The 15,874-nt window shown below is 35.2% G+C and overlaps 1 protein-coding gene across 1 annotated transcript in view; it reads left to right on the forward strand.

The window, feature by feature from the left end:
• Nucleotides 1–479: 479 nt before the first annotated feature.
• The window catches only part of LOC131069804 (uncharacterized), a 43,534-nt gene continuing 28,139 nt past the window's right edge, over nt 480–15,874 (forward strand). The window contains exons 1-4 of the mRNA XM_058005371.2: nt 480–670; nt 873–952; nt 3,380–4,530; nt 4,673–4,751. Of these exons, the coding sequence (XP_057861354.2) occupies nt 908–952; nt 3,380–4,530; nt 4,673–4,751 (1,275 nt within the window). The 5' untranslated portion in view covers nt 480–670; nt 873–907. The remainder of the gene's footprint in view (nt 671–872; nt 953–3,379; nt 4,531–4,672; nt 4,752–15,874) is intronic.

Here is a 15,874-nt window from a genome sequence, read left to right on the forward strand (position 1 = left end):
TTTAATTATTATTATAAAAATAAACCTATTGCATTATCAAAGAAGAACACTATTGTATGAAAATGCAAACAAAAATACAAACATTAAGAAATTTAGTCAACCAAATTTAATTCTTGCTTCTCATTGATTGATGCATTGACATTTAAAATGCCACATCATCTTCAGAGTACTTTAGAATAATATTATTCAATAGAATAATAAATAAACAATTTGTGTATTTTAAAATAAATTTGAAAATAATATAGACATTAAAAAAAATAATCAACCTATTTTAATTCTTAATTTTGATTTTGATTTTGATTAATTGATGTTTTGACATTTATTAAATTTAGATAAATCTGATATGACAATAAATAATAAAAAATAATAAACAAATCAACATTATCTTCTTGTACAATTAATCAAATATTCTTTTGACCACCTATAAACTGGTAGACATAGCAGGTATTCTCCCATTCCACAATTCCTACCTTCTAGAAGTTTATTGCACTTCTTTTGGAAGTTCTAGATGATATTTTCCTATTAAAGAATGTTTGAATTCCGATAAAGTAAGTAGATATTAAGCCAATCGACCAAAAAAATAGATATTAAGCCAACTACAAAACACTCATCACATTGTTAACCAGACTGAAATTCTTGATCGTCCAAGCTGTATACGTTTCATTTTGAGGTAAGAATTCAGAAAATCTATGCAGTACTTAAATCGAATTGATTTGTATGTTTCGGTCGCCTTAATTCACTGTTTTTGCAAATTTGTTCATAGTCCTGCTTCTTGCAAATCCCTTTTTAATGAATAGAATAGTGAAGGAAAACATAGACTTTCTGTCTATTATGCATCTCCATCTCATGTTAAGGGATATGTGTTATGACAGGTTACTATTCGGGTTATTTTGGTGGATCCCTCAGAATGAGTTGGTACTCATGGTGGACAGGCTCTCTTGGCTCTAGAGCTGTAAGTATTTTAGCCCTCCATATGTTTTATAGTATTGCTTTATGTAGGGCATTTTGAGAGTTGAACTGTGAGATAATCGAAGGCAGCAAAGTAGCTATTAACCCCACTGGCCACTCTGTCTCTGCAATAGAACCCAATTCCTTAATCGAAGTCCTTTGTAGGAAATAAATATTGATTAGGGTTTTAATTTCCAGGAAAGATAAATCTCTAGCTGTAAGAGGCTCCAGGTAGCTTCAGGCATTTATGCATATGTTATTGTTCATAGTTTGAAGATTTGTGAGCCTTTGAGCTTCGGCAATCCTAACAAGTTAATAAGCGTAGCTTAGTGTGCCTAAGCAATAGAACTCCGTTCTGATTAACACCAATAATAAGAAAAACCAGTGCTGAAGATAATCAATTTTAAAAGCATAAAGTGCAGGGTCGATCTGTAAAACCCAATTTCCATAAAACAATCAGTTTGAACCATTTGTGGGAGGGGAAATAGATACGTGTGATTTTGATGAGTTTGTAATCTTTTAGTTTCTTGTGAATGATTGTGGAAAGAAGGATCTATTGTTCTAACTGTTGCAAAATGAGTCGCACTTGAATTGAAGATGGACTGGTGATAAAGAAGGCAGTAGCTAAGTGGCAGAGCACCCCAACAGCAAATGGGAGGTCCTAGGTGTTCTTGAGGTGCTCTTGAGGTGCTCTGTCACTGAGCTACTGCTCCCTTTGTGACTGTTCCATCTTTCGTTCAGGGTGGAGGTCCCAGTTCGACTCCTAACTGATCCCTGAAAGTTCAACACTAACTTTTTGTTAAATAGGAATTGATGTATGATTTGTGCCCTTCTCTTAAGTCCTTTCTCATGCCATCCATAGTCTGAAGCAAATGATGGAAGCTTAGAACCATTCATCCATAATGTAGAGAAGAGAAGCCTGATAAATCTGTTTAAAAGTAGGGAAGATATAATCTAATACAAATTATAGAATCAACAGAAAGCAAAATTCACCGTCATATTTTACCTGGTAAAAATATTATGGATAAAAAATTTAGTATAATAAAATTCTTTTTTATTATATAAAATTCAATCGTTCATAAATTTAATGATAAATCTCTTACTCAATTTCTCATGTGCCAACACTATTAGTCACATGAAAAGAAAATTTTATACAGGAATCATGCAAAAATAAATATAAATACTTTCAATTTTGATGAAATTGAAAGAAAAAAAATCCAAAATAACATCCAATTTTTCTTTTAATATCACATGAAAAGTTATTTTCCAATCTCTACCAATTAACTTCATCATAACTATTTCACATAAAATCTATACAACACTTATCCAACACAACAAATTCCTTCCTTAAAATACATTCTAAATTTGTTATTAATATTATAGCTTTACATGCTATGACTGTAATGCTCTTAAATGCCCTCGTTCTGTTGGAATGATCCCTGCTGAACTCTAAGAACAAAGCTGACTCAGAAGGGATCATTTCAGTGGTAAGATAGCATTTAGGATTGCTATGGCGATCTGGGTGACCGGGGGTAATGGAGGATGAATGAGGCCCCAAGACGAATTATCCGAGATGAGCAATAAAAGCCCATTATTCTCATTGTTGTGCATGGTTTGTGGTATACATATTGAGGGGAGTTGGGTTTGAGATTGGAAAAGAACCCGTGACATTCACGGCTGTGTGCTGCATCATAATCTGCCATTAACAGAGTATATTATATAAAGGTTTTAAATCAAAATTTGGAAATTAACATAATTTGCATGTCTAGCTTGTACTAAATTTTTAGAGGGTGTTGGTGATCCGAATTATGGATTCGGATGACAACACCTGAGTGAGAACCTGCGGTATTGTAAATTCTGTTTACAAGAATCAGAAAGCATAGAATTGAAGCAAGCCAAAAAGTAATCTATTCCATTCGAAAATTCAACATATAGAAATTCATGAGATTCCAAGTGTCACAAAAACCTCTTAAGAATCGAAGTCCAACAGTCATATTTGTTCATTACATAATAAAATCTAAAAACTACGAAATTTTCAACTATATGAAATTTTATCCTAACTTCAACTAGGCATAACTTTCTGCTCGGGACTCGAAATTACGAGCTGTTTAACTCGTTGGAAAGGTCTCCAAAAGTTGTAGATGAGAATTTGAATTGCTAGACCTAAAAATGGCCAGAAGGCCTTCAAAAATGCAAATTACTAACGTATAAACAAACTAAAAAAATATAATTCAAATTTTCTTCTGATCAGTTGGTTTGGTTTTATAGAAATGAGATCAGAAGTTGATATTTCCTTCCTCTAGTAAAACTCAATCGTCCATTTCTGATCAATAGTATCCAAACAGGAAATATCGAGTGCTGCAATATTTGGGCTAATTTATTGTTGTATTACCTAGCAAAATTGTGAACGTGACTTTTTATCTACATGCAGGGGAGAGTCCAGCAACACGTTGAAGTCTCAGAAATAAGATCCGACAAGCAAAGAGTAGCCCTGATTATAGGAGTCACAGGAATTGTGGGCAATAGCTTGGCTGAAATCTTGCCTTTGTCAGACATTCCTGGTGGACCCTGGAAAGTTTATGGTGTCGCCAGGAGGCCTAAGCCTAATTGGTCTCCAGATACTCCAGTTGAATACATCCAATGTGATGTGCTAAACAGAGGAGAAACTTTAGAAAGGATTTCTACTTTGAAGGATGTAACTCATCTTTTTTGGGTTTGTTGGGTTAATAGAGAGACAGAGGAACAGAACTGTGAAGACAATGGAAGAATGTTCAATAATGTCTTAGACGCACTACTGCCTAATGCCGAAAACCTTGAGCATATCTGTCTGCAGACTGGTGGGAAACACTACATAGGTTCATTTGATAATTTTACCAAAGATAAAAATTTTCAGCCCCATGAGCCACCCTTTCATGAAGAGCTTACTAGGCTACCTGGGCCAAATTTCTACTACACTCTTGAAGATATACTGTTTGATGCTGCCAAGAAGAAAAAGGGACTAACTTGGTCCATTCACCGCCCCACACACATATTTGGCTTCTCTCCTTGGAGCTTAATGAACATCATTGGTACTCTCTGTGTCTATGCTTCCATTTGCAAATACGAGGGGCTTTCTTTCAAATATCCGGGCAATAGAATCACTTGGGAACAATTTATGGATGCATCTGATGCTGAATTGATTGCAGAGCAAGAAATATGGGCTGCTACGGAACCTTGTGCCAAGAACCAAGCCTTCAATTGTTCTAATGGTGATGTTGTTAAGTTTAAAAAACTGTGGAAACATATCGCAGAGAAATTTGAGCTGGAAATGTTACCATATGAAGGTGAAGGATTTAGTCTGGCTGAAACAATGAAAGACAAAGGACCTATATGGGAGGCAATTGTGAAAGAAAATAATTTATGCCCCACCAAACTCGAGGAAGTTGGAACTTGGTGGTTTGCAGACCTTGTACTTAATGTTCCATTTGAGGGTGTCTATAGCATGAACAAAAGTAAGGAGTATGGTTTCTTTGGGTTTCGTAACACAGAATCTTCTTTGCTATCATGGATTGACAAAATGAAGTTATCTAAGATTATTCCATAGCTAAAATCAGCATGCCTGAAAACCTATTACCAGTCAGTAGGAAGAGTGACTAGCCTGGAACGAGCTAAATGGTAGGTCTTATATCTAGTTGTATTGTTGCTACTGCACCATAAGTTAAATGCATTTAAATGGAACTGCTAGTTCCCATCGTGTTCTGAGGTGGGATACCCTTGAAAGGTGGGATGCTCTTGTTTTTGTACTTGTAAAGCTGAACTTTTCAGTATTTGTATCTAAAATGAGTTCTGGTGGCCTTTCTTAAGCAATATGGCTGTAAAGTAAATAAAGAGTTCTCGTCAGCTATAACCAATCTATTTACCTTGACTGCATCAAAGCCCAATATATATGATGAATTTTAGTGTGAAGGTCTTTGGATTCATTCTATGTATTAGAAGAAAGTGTTAACTGTATTTTTTTAATGACTGGCAAATTTGATGCTTATATTGTGTGTCGAATAGGAAAAATATTCGATCAACATATTGGATTAGAATATTGGACGTATACATAATATAAAATTGAATTGTTGTTGTATCGTAAATATTAAAATGGAAATATATTAATCGTATTTCAGGATTTTATAATGTATTGTGCAAATGCTTATAAAGTATTGTATTTTTGTAATTCACAGAAACTTCTTAAACTATCTTATAAGAAACTAATTCCCAATTAATTATTTATTAAATCTAACATTAAATTTATTAAAATATATAAAATTCAATTCCCCAACACTTCCTTTTAAGGTTTAAATTACAAAAATAAAAAAAATTAAAGAACGTAAACACAACAACATGGACTGATTGCATCAGCTCATTTAGAAATACGTGAAAGCATCTGCACCAAATCTGCTTACTCATTCAAAAGACCATAAATTGTTCATATTCATACTTGATCCTAACTGATCCTAATTGTTTGCCAAATCTCTTTAAAACACCCTAAACTGCTCATGTCTAAACAAATGTCCTAATTGTCCAACAACACATGAAACGAGATATTACTCAATTATTCACAAGCACAACACCCTTTTGTGAATCAAGACACATGCAATTATTTACACAGGGCACACTTTACAACGGCCTACACGCTTGCTCTAAAAAACAGAGAATTACGCTACTATACTCTTATGCACTCACAAACACCACATTTTTTCTACATGCATATTCATTCTTGCAAAAAACAATTATGTCCCAAACTTGTACTAAGAATTGGAACTCAACATGGAGCATAAGAGTTGTTTTCTTGCCCCCTCTAGATAGTCAAATTCTGGGTTTGTTGTTTCCTCTCCAAAATTCTTCCATTCTGGATAATTTGCTTTTTGGGTGGTTGTAATTGGATGGATTCAGCACATATGTCAAGCTTTTACTGACTGTATTGTGACAGAGTCTGATATGATCAGGAAGGTCTTTTAAGTTAGGAACACATTGGACCATTGGAGTCATTAAGTCACTTTTTGACAAAAATGACAATAGTTGTTGAAGCTGGGAGATTATCATAGAAATTAGTTTGGGTTTGGCTGACCAAGTAGGCGATTGTAGTGCCACAATTGGTTTTAGCAATGCTAGTCGTGTATGTAAAATGTGGAAGTGTGTATGGCAATATGCCCTCAAAAAAAGTATGGTTTACTGTCAACTCAGTATATGTATGAAATGGATTTTCTTCAAGAGCCAAATTCTATAACCTTTGCTATAACCTTTGCCAGGCGCAAGTAATTAATGCTAAGGCAAAATATAAAGCAAATTCGATTCCATTTTTGTCAGCATCTCACACATTTTCCAAAACAGGCATTCTAAATAGAGTATGGGCATCCATCAAAACGCAATGTAATAGGGGTTTTTGTTAGTTATCACAGTTGTAAATGCTCTGGTATACAAATATGCAAAATATGGAAGCATAGACAATGCATGTGAATGATTAGGTGAGCTGTCATAAGCGCAAGTATGCACAAAATGGATTTATTGAAAAGGTTTTATTATGAAGACAAAAACTTCTTCGAGCTATTGTTGATTCTGGATTTGAGCGACCTTCAGAAGACTTTCTTCAAACAAGATTCATTTGGTTCTACTTTAGTGTAACCTGAGTGCATTCCTCAAGCTATCCTTGTGATGGACATGATTTGCCAAACAAGGTCTGGAGTGGGGACGTCCGCTGTATTAGCGAATTGGATCTGATACAGGGCAAGTTCTTGCTCTTGTGTTGTGCCATACTCGAGAGGGCATATCTATATGCCAGGATTTTGAGAAGTTTAGCACCCACTTGCCAGACGAAGGTTCCAGTATTCTATGGAGGTGTGCATGAAAAATGAATGCCCTCATATTAATGATATGTTTGTAATAGCAATGGTACCGATGTAGAGTTGAATGTCAAGGAACTAGAATACAGCTTATATAACTATGAATCTTATGGGGAATGTGAGGATGCAAAAAGTGAAATCACCTTGTATGGAAATGACCAAATACTTATTTTGGGGAATGACCTTAAATGAAGCTTCAATGAGACCGCTTGTAGTTTTATATGAAAATAGGACAAATTAATCATGTTTTGAAAAGTCTAAAAGAAGTGAAGGTAGCTTTAAATATATTCAACTGTGAAAAGAAGCAGAATAGTATGCTCCTAATGAGCAGACGTCATATTTTGTTGGATGATTTAATGTGTGCTGATTTAATGTGTGCTAAGGATCCTCATGGTATCCAATCTTTTTGTAACGACGTCTTTCGATTTCTATGTTTTTTTTTTAAAGTACTAATTAATCAATCAAGTATCTTTGTTTTGTCTTAGAAGTGTCAACTTCATAATTTTACTAATTATTGTGGTGTCAAAAAAACTCTTTGTTACAATTTATGCTTACACTCGAAGGTGGTAAGCTCTCGAGGTTACAGTCCACCTTAGAGCTAGACCTATTGCCTCAAGGGTTAATTCTTGATGAACCTATCTACGTATCCCTTCATGGGAAGTTAGAGGCTTTGTAGATTATCCTTGAATGTTGGAGGGAGTTCATTCTCTCCCCTCATGTGACATCTTTGATATCTCTATGCACCAATACTATTTATTGAACATAGTCCAATAACTAATCACCATCAAGTAGTGTACAAACATACACACTTACACAAGGGTCATATCCTTTCATATTTTCTCATTCTATAGAGATTGACTCAATAACACATCGCGCCTACTCAAAATGACTATCTCTTACACATCACATATACATAGTGACTAGCTCCAGCATACATCACATATACATAGTGAGAGACTAACAGATCCACATAGCTAAATATCACTTGTCCTTGGTGCATCACAAATAAAAGGGATGTTAGTGCATTGCACACAACATTGTGGATCAAATTATTTTCTCAATCTTTTGCACCAATGAGCCAATGGGAACAAGATTTGATGTATCCCATACTACACCAAATATCCGTCCCCAACCCAACACAATCAAGCATACTACTTCCACATTAAGATATGCCCAAAATTATACAAGGGTTGGTCCAATTATTACCTACATATTCTTTGTTAGAAATTCTCTTCCCTGTAGTCCATCCAATGGCTAAGCAACAAGGACACCCATCATCAACATGCAACTGGCCCACATGCTCCTGGCGAAGTCTGTCCAGTATCCTAGATCAAAGCAAAGTATCCCTCGCTTGCATGCAATTGACAATATCCATCAACTAACTAGGTGGTACTGCTAACAGTATACCAACATAATACACTCCTTGATTACAGTCAATATTCTCAAGCGGATAAGCTTATCTTAAGCGAGTCGTAGGATTTCACCTTCGGTGATCAACTCAAATAGGGAGGACTAGTCTACATACTAGAGGAATACAATCCTCTACCTATGCCCTCGTAGGGTCCTATCTTCATCCATTGTCATAAAAGTCAATGCCTATACTTGGCTTAGCAGTATAACTAGAAGAGAGGTTCCTAATTCAGAACGAGTAGATCAGAATAAAGATAGGTCTAGGAGTATTTACACAAAATCTTATAGGTCTAGGATTAAATTTCAGTTGGATCCAACACAAGATGGTCTCTACTCAATAGATAAACAAACCGACTATAAGGTGGTTTACTCTTTCATTATATCAACTCGTCATTCAAAAACGCGATATATATTAAATACAAGTTATAAGGATTTATAGCTCTTTCATAATCTTCTAATGCTCATTCGGCCTCGTCTGAAGCCTACTAAAGAGGAAAGGTCAACAAGTTAGGAACGACCCTGAACCTTTGAGTTATCCCCCCTAGACCCTACACCTATAGGCTTGAGGTCACTAGGGCATCCTTCACCCAAGGATCGCCTACATTCCCGCTTCCAAGCGGGTCAAAGTCACACATAGTTCTCTTGAAAATTTTCTCTCAAGGGATGCTTATGCACATGTTCCCATAACCAAGGTTTTTTTAATCAATAACTCTTAACAATAGTTGGGGAATCACAACTAGTTCATACTTTATGAACCCATACTATAACACTTCCCTTTCAGGGTATCGAGGATTTGACTCAAAGTGCTGCCATTTTTATTCATAAACCAACTTGAATGTCCCAAGGTTTGTTTTATCAATGTAGGGGGTAACCTCATCACTTACCTTGAGATTACCTTAGTTCACACAAACCATATACTTATAACTAGGCTAAGACACTAGGACATAGTGGAAGAATTTGTATTATTATAATCTTAATTACTACATCCCAAAAGTCATATTCTAAAGAAAGACCATCTTGGCTTTATTTGGCTAGATTATAAGAATAACCAATTCCCTTAAGTACAACGTTATAAAAATTGGGATTCCTTGCTACTCTAATAAAGTATACCTAGGTACAACATTGTTAGGCATTCTTGATTGCAATTAAGAATGAGACATTAATAAAGTACATATGTCTTTATAAAGTGGTCAATTATCATTCCAATGTAACAAAAATAATGGGATAGCCTTGACAAGGCTCCCAATGAGATTCTGCCACAATATGATACCGAGTATTGCACTTAGAATATAAGACATCATCCTGTCTTCAAGGCCACATGATAAACCTTGACCTTAAAATATTTCACACCTTAGTTATAAGCCTACTTACGCATGATTGATACCCAAGTGATCCTTAAATGCCGTATGTTTCAAATCATCATCATATCAAGATCACACCCAATGATTTTAGTATTTATAATATTCTAATCCTTCTTACTTCATTTACCCTACAATGAAACTTCACACTCTTGTGTTAATATAGTTCCTTGGCCATATAATATTCACATTCACCACTTATAATTTGATTATGATATTCACTATTAACAATAATATATAAATAAATGCTACATTGCATGATTGCAAATGGTTCTTTACTCCATCACAATGAAATAAATGATAGCTTCTTTTTATATAATTATGCAATAAAATTTGATACAACTGTAGTACCTTCCCTTAGTTCACATGATAGTCTGAATATTACGATTCTTATATTAATGAAGCCTATAGTCCAAAACTGGAAGTGGATTACCTAAAAGTGTCAACTTATAAAAATGTTAAAATGTGAATTTACATTAAGGTTTTAGTTTATATGCTAGCTAATATTTTTCCTATATATTCCTACTAATTATATCCCTATGTGTCAACAATAAGTCATTTGTATATAATAACAATATGTTTGTAATCAGCTCTTTTCATTGTGGTTAACAAACCCTTACTCTAATTTATTAGATTTATGTTACACAATTGTAGGTCTATGCATAATTCCACAACTCAACCATAAATTTAATCTTGACGTAACTCTCAAACACAAAGGACATTTGCCAATTTGAGCATTGCAACAGAACTAATAACCTTGATTCACCATTTAAACCATTTTAATTTTTATATAAGACTACATTAGTATCAATTACCAATGGAACCAAGGTGCAATTGAGGGGTTGTGCTCTCAAATTAAGCTCATTACTAGGTCCTTGGCTTTAATTATCACGAAACTTATGTACACATTGTATATTAATTGTCAATGCTTACAAGTGGTTCAATCCATAATGACCATGGAAAGAGAATTGTTTATGAATATTATTAATGATATACGATGAGTATATGAACTCTTATTTATGATAAAATAAAACAAGTCCAATTTATTTTCAATAAGTTAAATAAGCCACACTTCCTCTAATTTTCATTCATAATATAGTTTAGCCATTTGATGATTATAATATTCTAAAGTTCAACATTTTATACATAACATAAAATGGACGTAATGCTAAATCCACTCTTTAAAATTCATCTAAGGCTTAATTGAATCTAGCCCATAAAGAAAAATTATTGGATCCATTATAAAAGATCGTTGGAACAATGAGCTACATCTCATTTAAATAATCAATCTTGCTAATAAGGGTTCATTATTGCAATCAACCATGGATCTAGTTCCCAAAACACCCCCAAAATAGCATCTACATTACTTATAACAGTAACAATGAGAAAGCATTGACTTAGATTGTTTACCTTTGCCCGAGTAGCTAAATCAAAAGTACGTATAGTTTGGGAAAGAAAATATGGAGGAATATACTTATCTCTAAAATAACATTAAAGTTATTGTTGAATGAGGCATATGTTTTTGTCTTTTGATCGATGTTTACAGTCCCAACTACACCATGGCGATAGTGAGACAACTGCTCTGCTCCATCCTCACACCTCATCTCAACATGCCAATAGATTTCTCAAACCCTTCAAATACTCGTCTACATTTCTCACTCCTCACATTTGTCTTACCAACAAAATCTGAATCACCTCTAGGGTGGGGTTGTGGGTGTCTAGCAAACCACCCAAGCGTTCTTTTTCCTCTAATTCCATTCACTACCCCTTCCTCCTCAAAAGAAAGCCCTCTTGATGTAAGCATGAAGGATTCAATCAAACATTGTGCAGTTACTTATGCTCTTATGCCTCCCAAAATTGTCTTTTCTACAAATCCAATTTGTGCATGTCCAGTGATCATTGCATTCCATAAGACCACATTTACTCTAGGTATCCTGTCAAACAGTTCAGGTGCTTTGTCTATTCTTGCGCATCTTGCATACATGTCTACCAGAGTCGTTGCAACTACAACATTTAGCAAAAGTCCTCTCTTCTTAATGCTTTGATGGACGTCCCTGTCTGTTTTCCCAGCAAACATCTACCTTATCCCCTTACTTGCAGTTTTCTTCTACCTATTCTTGTATGCCATGAAGGAAATATTTATCTCTAACTACCAAAAATCATGCATTTTTCCTTTATTTCTCCTCCATCGTTTGCTTATTTCTCTTCCTTTTCATGTTTTGGCTTCTTCTCATATCCTCTCACGCACTCCTCCCATCCTGAGCAATTCCTCCTTTTCTCCTCAATGTGCCTTCCCACCTCTACTCCTTCATCATGTTTTCTCTACCAGAGCATGCACACAGTCTCTTTCCTCTAGTTTTCTCTACCAGAGAATGTCTTTACTAAGCGATCTGCAAGGTCTCCCCTTTGTCCTCCCATTTTCCTCTGTTCTTCTCCTTTTGTCCAGTTTCCTCTCCTATCGCTCTCCCCTTGATACATTTCCTAATGTCGAGAGTGGTGCCCCTATTTGCACCACACTCCCATTGTCCTCTGTCATTAATTCTCATGAATATGAGCCCATATCATGCCCATTCCTTCTAATTCAGAATTGACTATGCTATTTCTTTATTTTATTTTATCCAACATCCATTGTGAATGAACTGATGGAGATGTGATATCCTCCTCCCCTTGGGAATATGTCATCTTGGCTTATTAGAAGGTCACAATTGTTATTTTCTTGCTAATAGTTATATTTATACCATTGTAAGGTTATTATTGATCTTATTTTGACCTTTTTATGGGTCAATTTTTTAGTTCCATAGGTCATTTTCTTCAAAAGCTTTGGTTACTAGGTAAGCTAATTTCTTTTGAACTTGTTATCCTTACCTCTCAAGTGGTTCCCTTCCTTATTTTAATTGATTTAAAATAATTATCCTAATATTTAGGAGGGTGTATACTAAATATACCCTTGAGTAAGCATTTTAGCTAGCCCCAATCCTTCAATTTCAATTTATAGATTGACTTTCTTAAGAGAGGTCAATATTATACATGATGCGGGAGCATCCCTGGTTCATGGCAATCTTGCATCAACCAAAAATATTTCTTTTCTGTTTGTTTTTTGTTTTGCAATTTCAGCATTTCTTTCTGCATTGGCTCACTAGATCTTGCGAAGTTGGATTTTTCTTGAAGACGTGATCATCTTCTTTATTCCTAAACCGCGGAGCATTTGGATCATTTTTCCGACAAGTTATCAATTTTGGATTCCGAGACAGTTTTCTGGCACCGAAACCGCTTGGACCTATTTGCATTGGTGAATCTACCGGATCCTTTCCATAGCTTACGGATCCCAGTTCGTTGATTCCAATGTTCCTTGGTGTGTGGTTGACCTTCCCTTTGATCCGCACTTCATCGTTTGGATTTTCTGGAGGAATCTCTTGGGCAGAGGCCAACCTATTGGTTTTAAACGTTTGATCTTGTTCTTCGGCATTTGATCGCTTTTGGACCGACTGGATCTCCTTGGATCATATAAATCATTGAAATTCGGCATTAGAAATTAGTCTATAGAACATATAAGAAAGATCTTAAGATTTGAAGGTCTGGAGTGGACCAATTTTGTAACTAAGAATGTATGTGACAAGCCAATGAGCCGAATTTTGTAATCTAGATGTTATCAGTTATTTGTAATCAGTTTTCATGATCTAATTCATTAAGTTTTGCATTGCCTCTACCATATCCTCATGTTTATGTTGTGTTTACTCTTGTTGCCCGGTCCGGATTGATCTCTTTGAGGTCCCTCCTAACCCGTGAGTGCACCAATACAGTCGAGTTCTCATATTTACCAAGAAACCCATGCAACGTAGCAAGTACAAATCATAAAGGATATCATACACTTTCCTATTGGGTACTTTTGCCCCAATCAAGTCACTTACTAAGTGGGTTGACATCACATATCATAGTGTCCCAACCTTAAACAAATTCAATTAAAGAAAGTTATTTTAATCATTAACGAATACAAATACAAGTTTGTGTTCCTTGTAATGTTTCATAAGGCTTCATATTGTGCCAATCACAATATACTCTCATTTACAAACTCATAGTATATTCATTTACAAAGGCAATAGATGAGTGGATGTATAATAGTCTCCACTCGCCTATCATTCCTCCTAAACACTTTATCACTATAGAAGAATTTCTTCTTGCTCACTCAAACTTACAATTATGCCATCAAGTATTGAGGTAGTTTCAAACTACCCAATGAGGGCGTTACCAACTCTATCTTTAACACATACTAATGCATTAAATGGGGATATCAATTCATGCACATATCATGAGAAAAATTCTGCATATTTTTAGATATACTATGATAGTTCCACACATGACAAGATTTCAAATCACATATAAGAATTCAATTATCAATATTTTGATAATTAAATGCCATAAATTTCCACTAAACACTCTAATATTAAATTACAATTTGTATATTAAAAATTTCCCTTCACCCACCCCCTTATGTTGTCTTAGTTAGGACTAGCCAACCATTATCACAAGCTTAAAGTCCATTTAAAAAATTCAAAGCAAATACATTTGTACCAAGAGTCCAACTTAGTTATGATCATTTAGCAGTGCAAAACTATATCCTTTAACCCAAAGTTAGGTGGGCTTTGTAGTTCTCTAGTGTTTGAACCTAGTTCCTTTGATACTCATGCAACAACCACCCCTTCTTTGCTATTTTTTTTTTTTACAATTATCAACTAATTAATCAAGCATCTTTGTTTTTCCTTAGAAGTGACAACTTCATAATTTTACTCATTATTGTGCTGTCAAAAAAAATTCTTTTCTACAACTTATGCTTACACTCAAAGGTGGTAAGCTCTTGAGGTTAAGGTCCACCTTAGAGCTAGACCTATTTCCCTGAGGGTTCATTCCTAATGAACCTACCTATGTATCTCTTCATGGGAAGTCAAAGGCTTCATAGTTTACCCTCAAATGTTAGAGGGAGTTCATTCTCTCCTTTCATATGAGATCTCTAATATCTCTTTGCACCAATACTACTTATTGAACAAAGTCCAATAACTAATCACCATCAAGTAGTGTACAAACATACACACTTACACATTGGTCATATACTTTCATACTAACATATACACAGTGAGAGATTGACAAATCCACATAACTAACTATCACTTCCCCTTATTGCATCCCAGATAAAAGGAATGTAAGTGCACTGCACACTACATTATGGATCACATTCTTTTCTCGATCTTTTGCACCAATGAACAAGTGAGAATAGGAGTTTGAAGTATCCCATACTACATTGAGCATATGTCCCCATCCCAACATAGTCAAGCATACCACTTCCACAGTATGATATGCTCAAAATTATACAAGGGTTGGTCCAATTATTACCTGTATATTATTCATTAGAAATTATCTTCCCTGCAATCCATCGAAGAGCTAAGCAACGAGAAGATCCATAGTCGGCATGCAATTGGCCCCCATGCCCACACGCTCCTAGCAGAATCTGTGCAATATCCTAGGTCACTTTGGAGCATTCCTCGCCTGCATGCAACTGGCAGTATCCATCCACTAACTAGGTTGTACTACTAACAATCTACTAGCATAATATGCTACTTGACTACAATGAATCTTGAGCAGATAAGCTTATCTTAAGTAGGTCATAGAATTTAACCTTTGGTGATCACCTCAAATAGGGAGGACTAGTCTACATGCTAGAGAAATGAAATCCTCTACCTATGCTTTCATAGATTCCTATCTCCATCCGTTGTTGTAAAAGTCAATGCATGTACTTGGCTTAGCACTATAATTGGAAGAGAGGTTCCTAATTCAAAATGAGTAGATCATAATCAAGATAGGTCTAGGAGTATATACACAAAGTTTTATAGGTATAGGATTAAATTTCACTTGGATCCAACACAAGATGACCTCTAAGTTCAATAAATAAACAAACCGACTATAAGGTGGTCTACCCTTTCACTTTATTAACTCATCATTCAAAAACGTGATATATATTTGTGATGCATAAAAATGGAACCAAGTAGCTAAGACCTAATCCCACTCTCATGTACACATTGGAATACGAAAGAGCCTAGGGAGATATTTCACTTTGATCACTATTTGTAAGAGAGTTAGAGGGTCAAGGAATATCTCTTAGGGTTTCTATTCCTTTTCTGTAATGAAGAGGAGATGTGCAAAATATGATGCAATAACCAACTAAGCTAGGAGATGAACAATGGATCAAACATAAACTGAAAATGCAGAATCTAACTGAACTAAAGCTAGAGACTGAGTATA

Source organism: Cryptomeria japonica, chromosome 6 (assembly GCF_030272615.1).
Source record: "Cryptomeria japonica chromosome 6, Sugi_1.0, whole genome shotgun sequence".
NCBI lineage: Eukaryota > Viridiplantae > Streptophyta > Pinopsida > Cupressales > Cupressaceae > Cryptomeria > Cryptomeria japonica.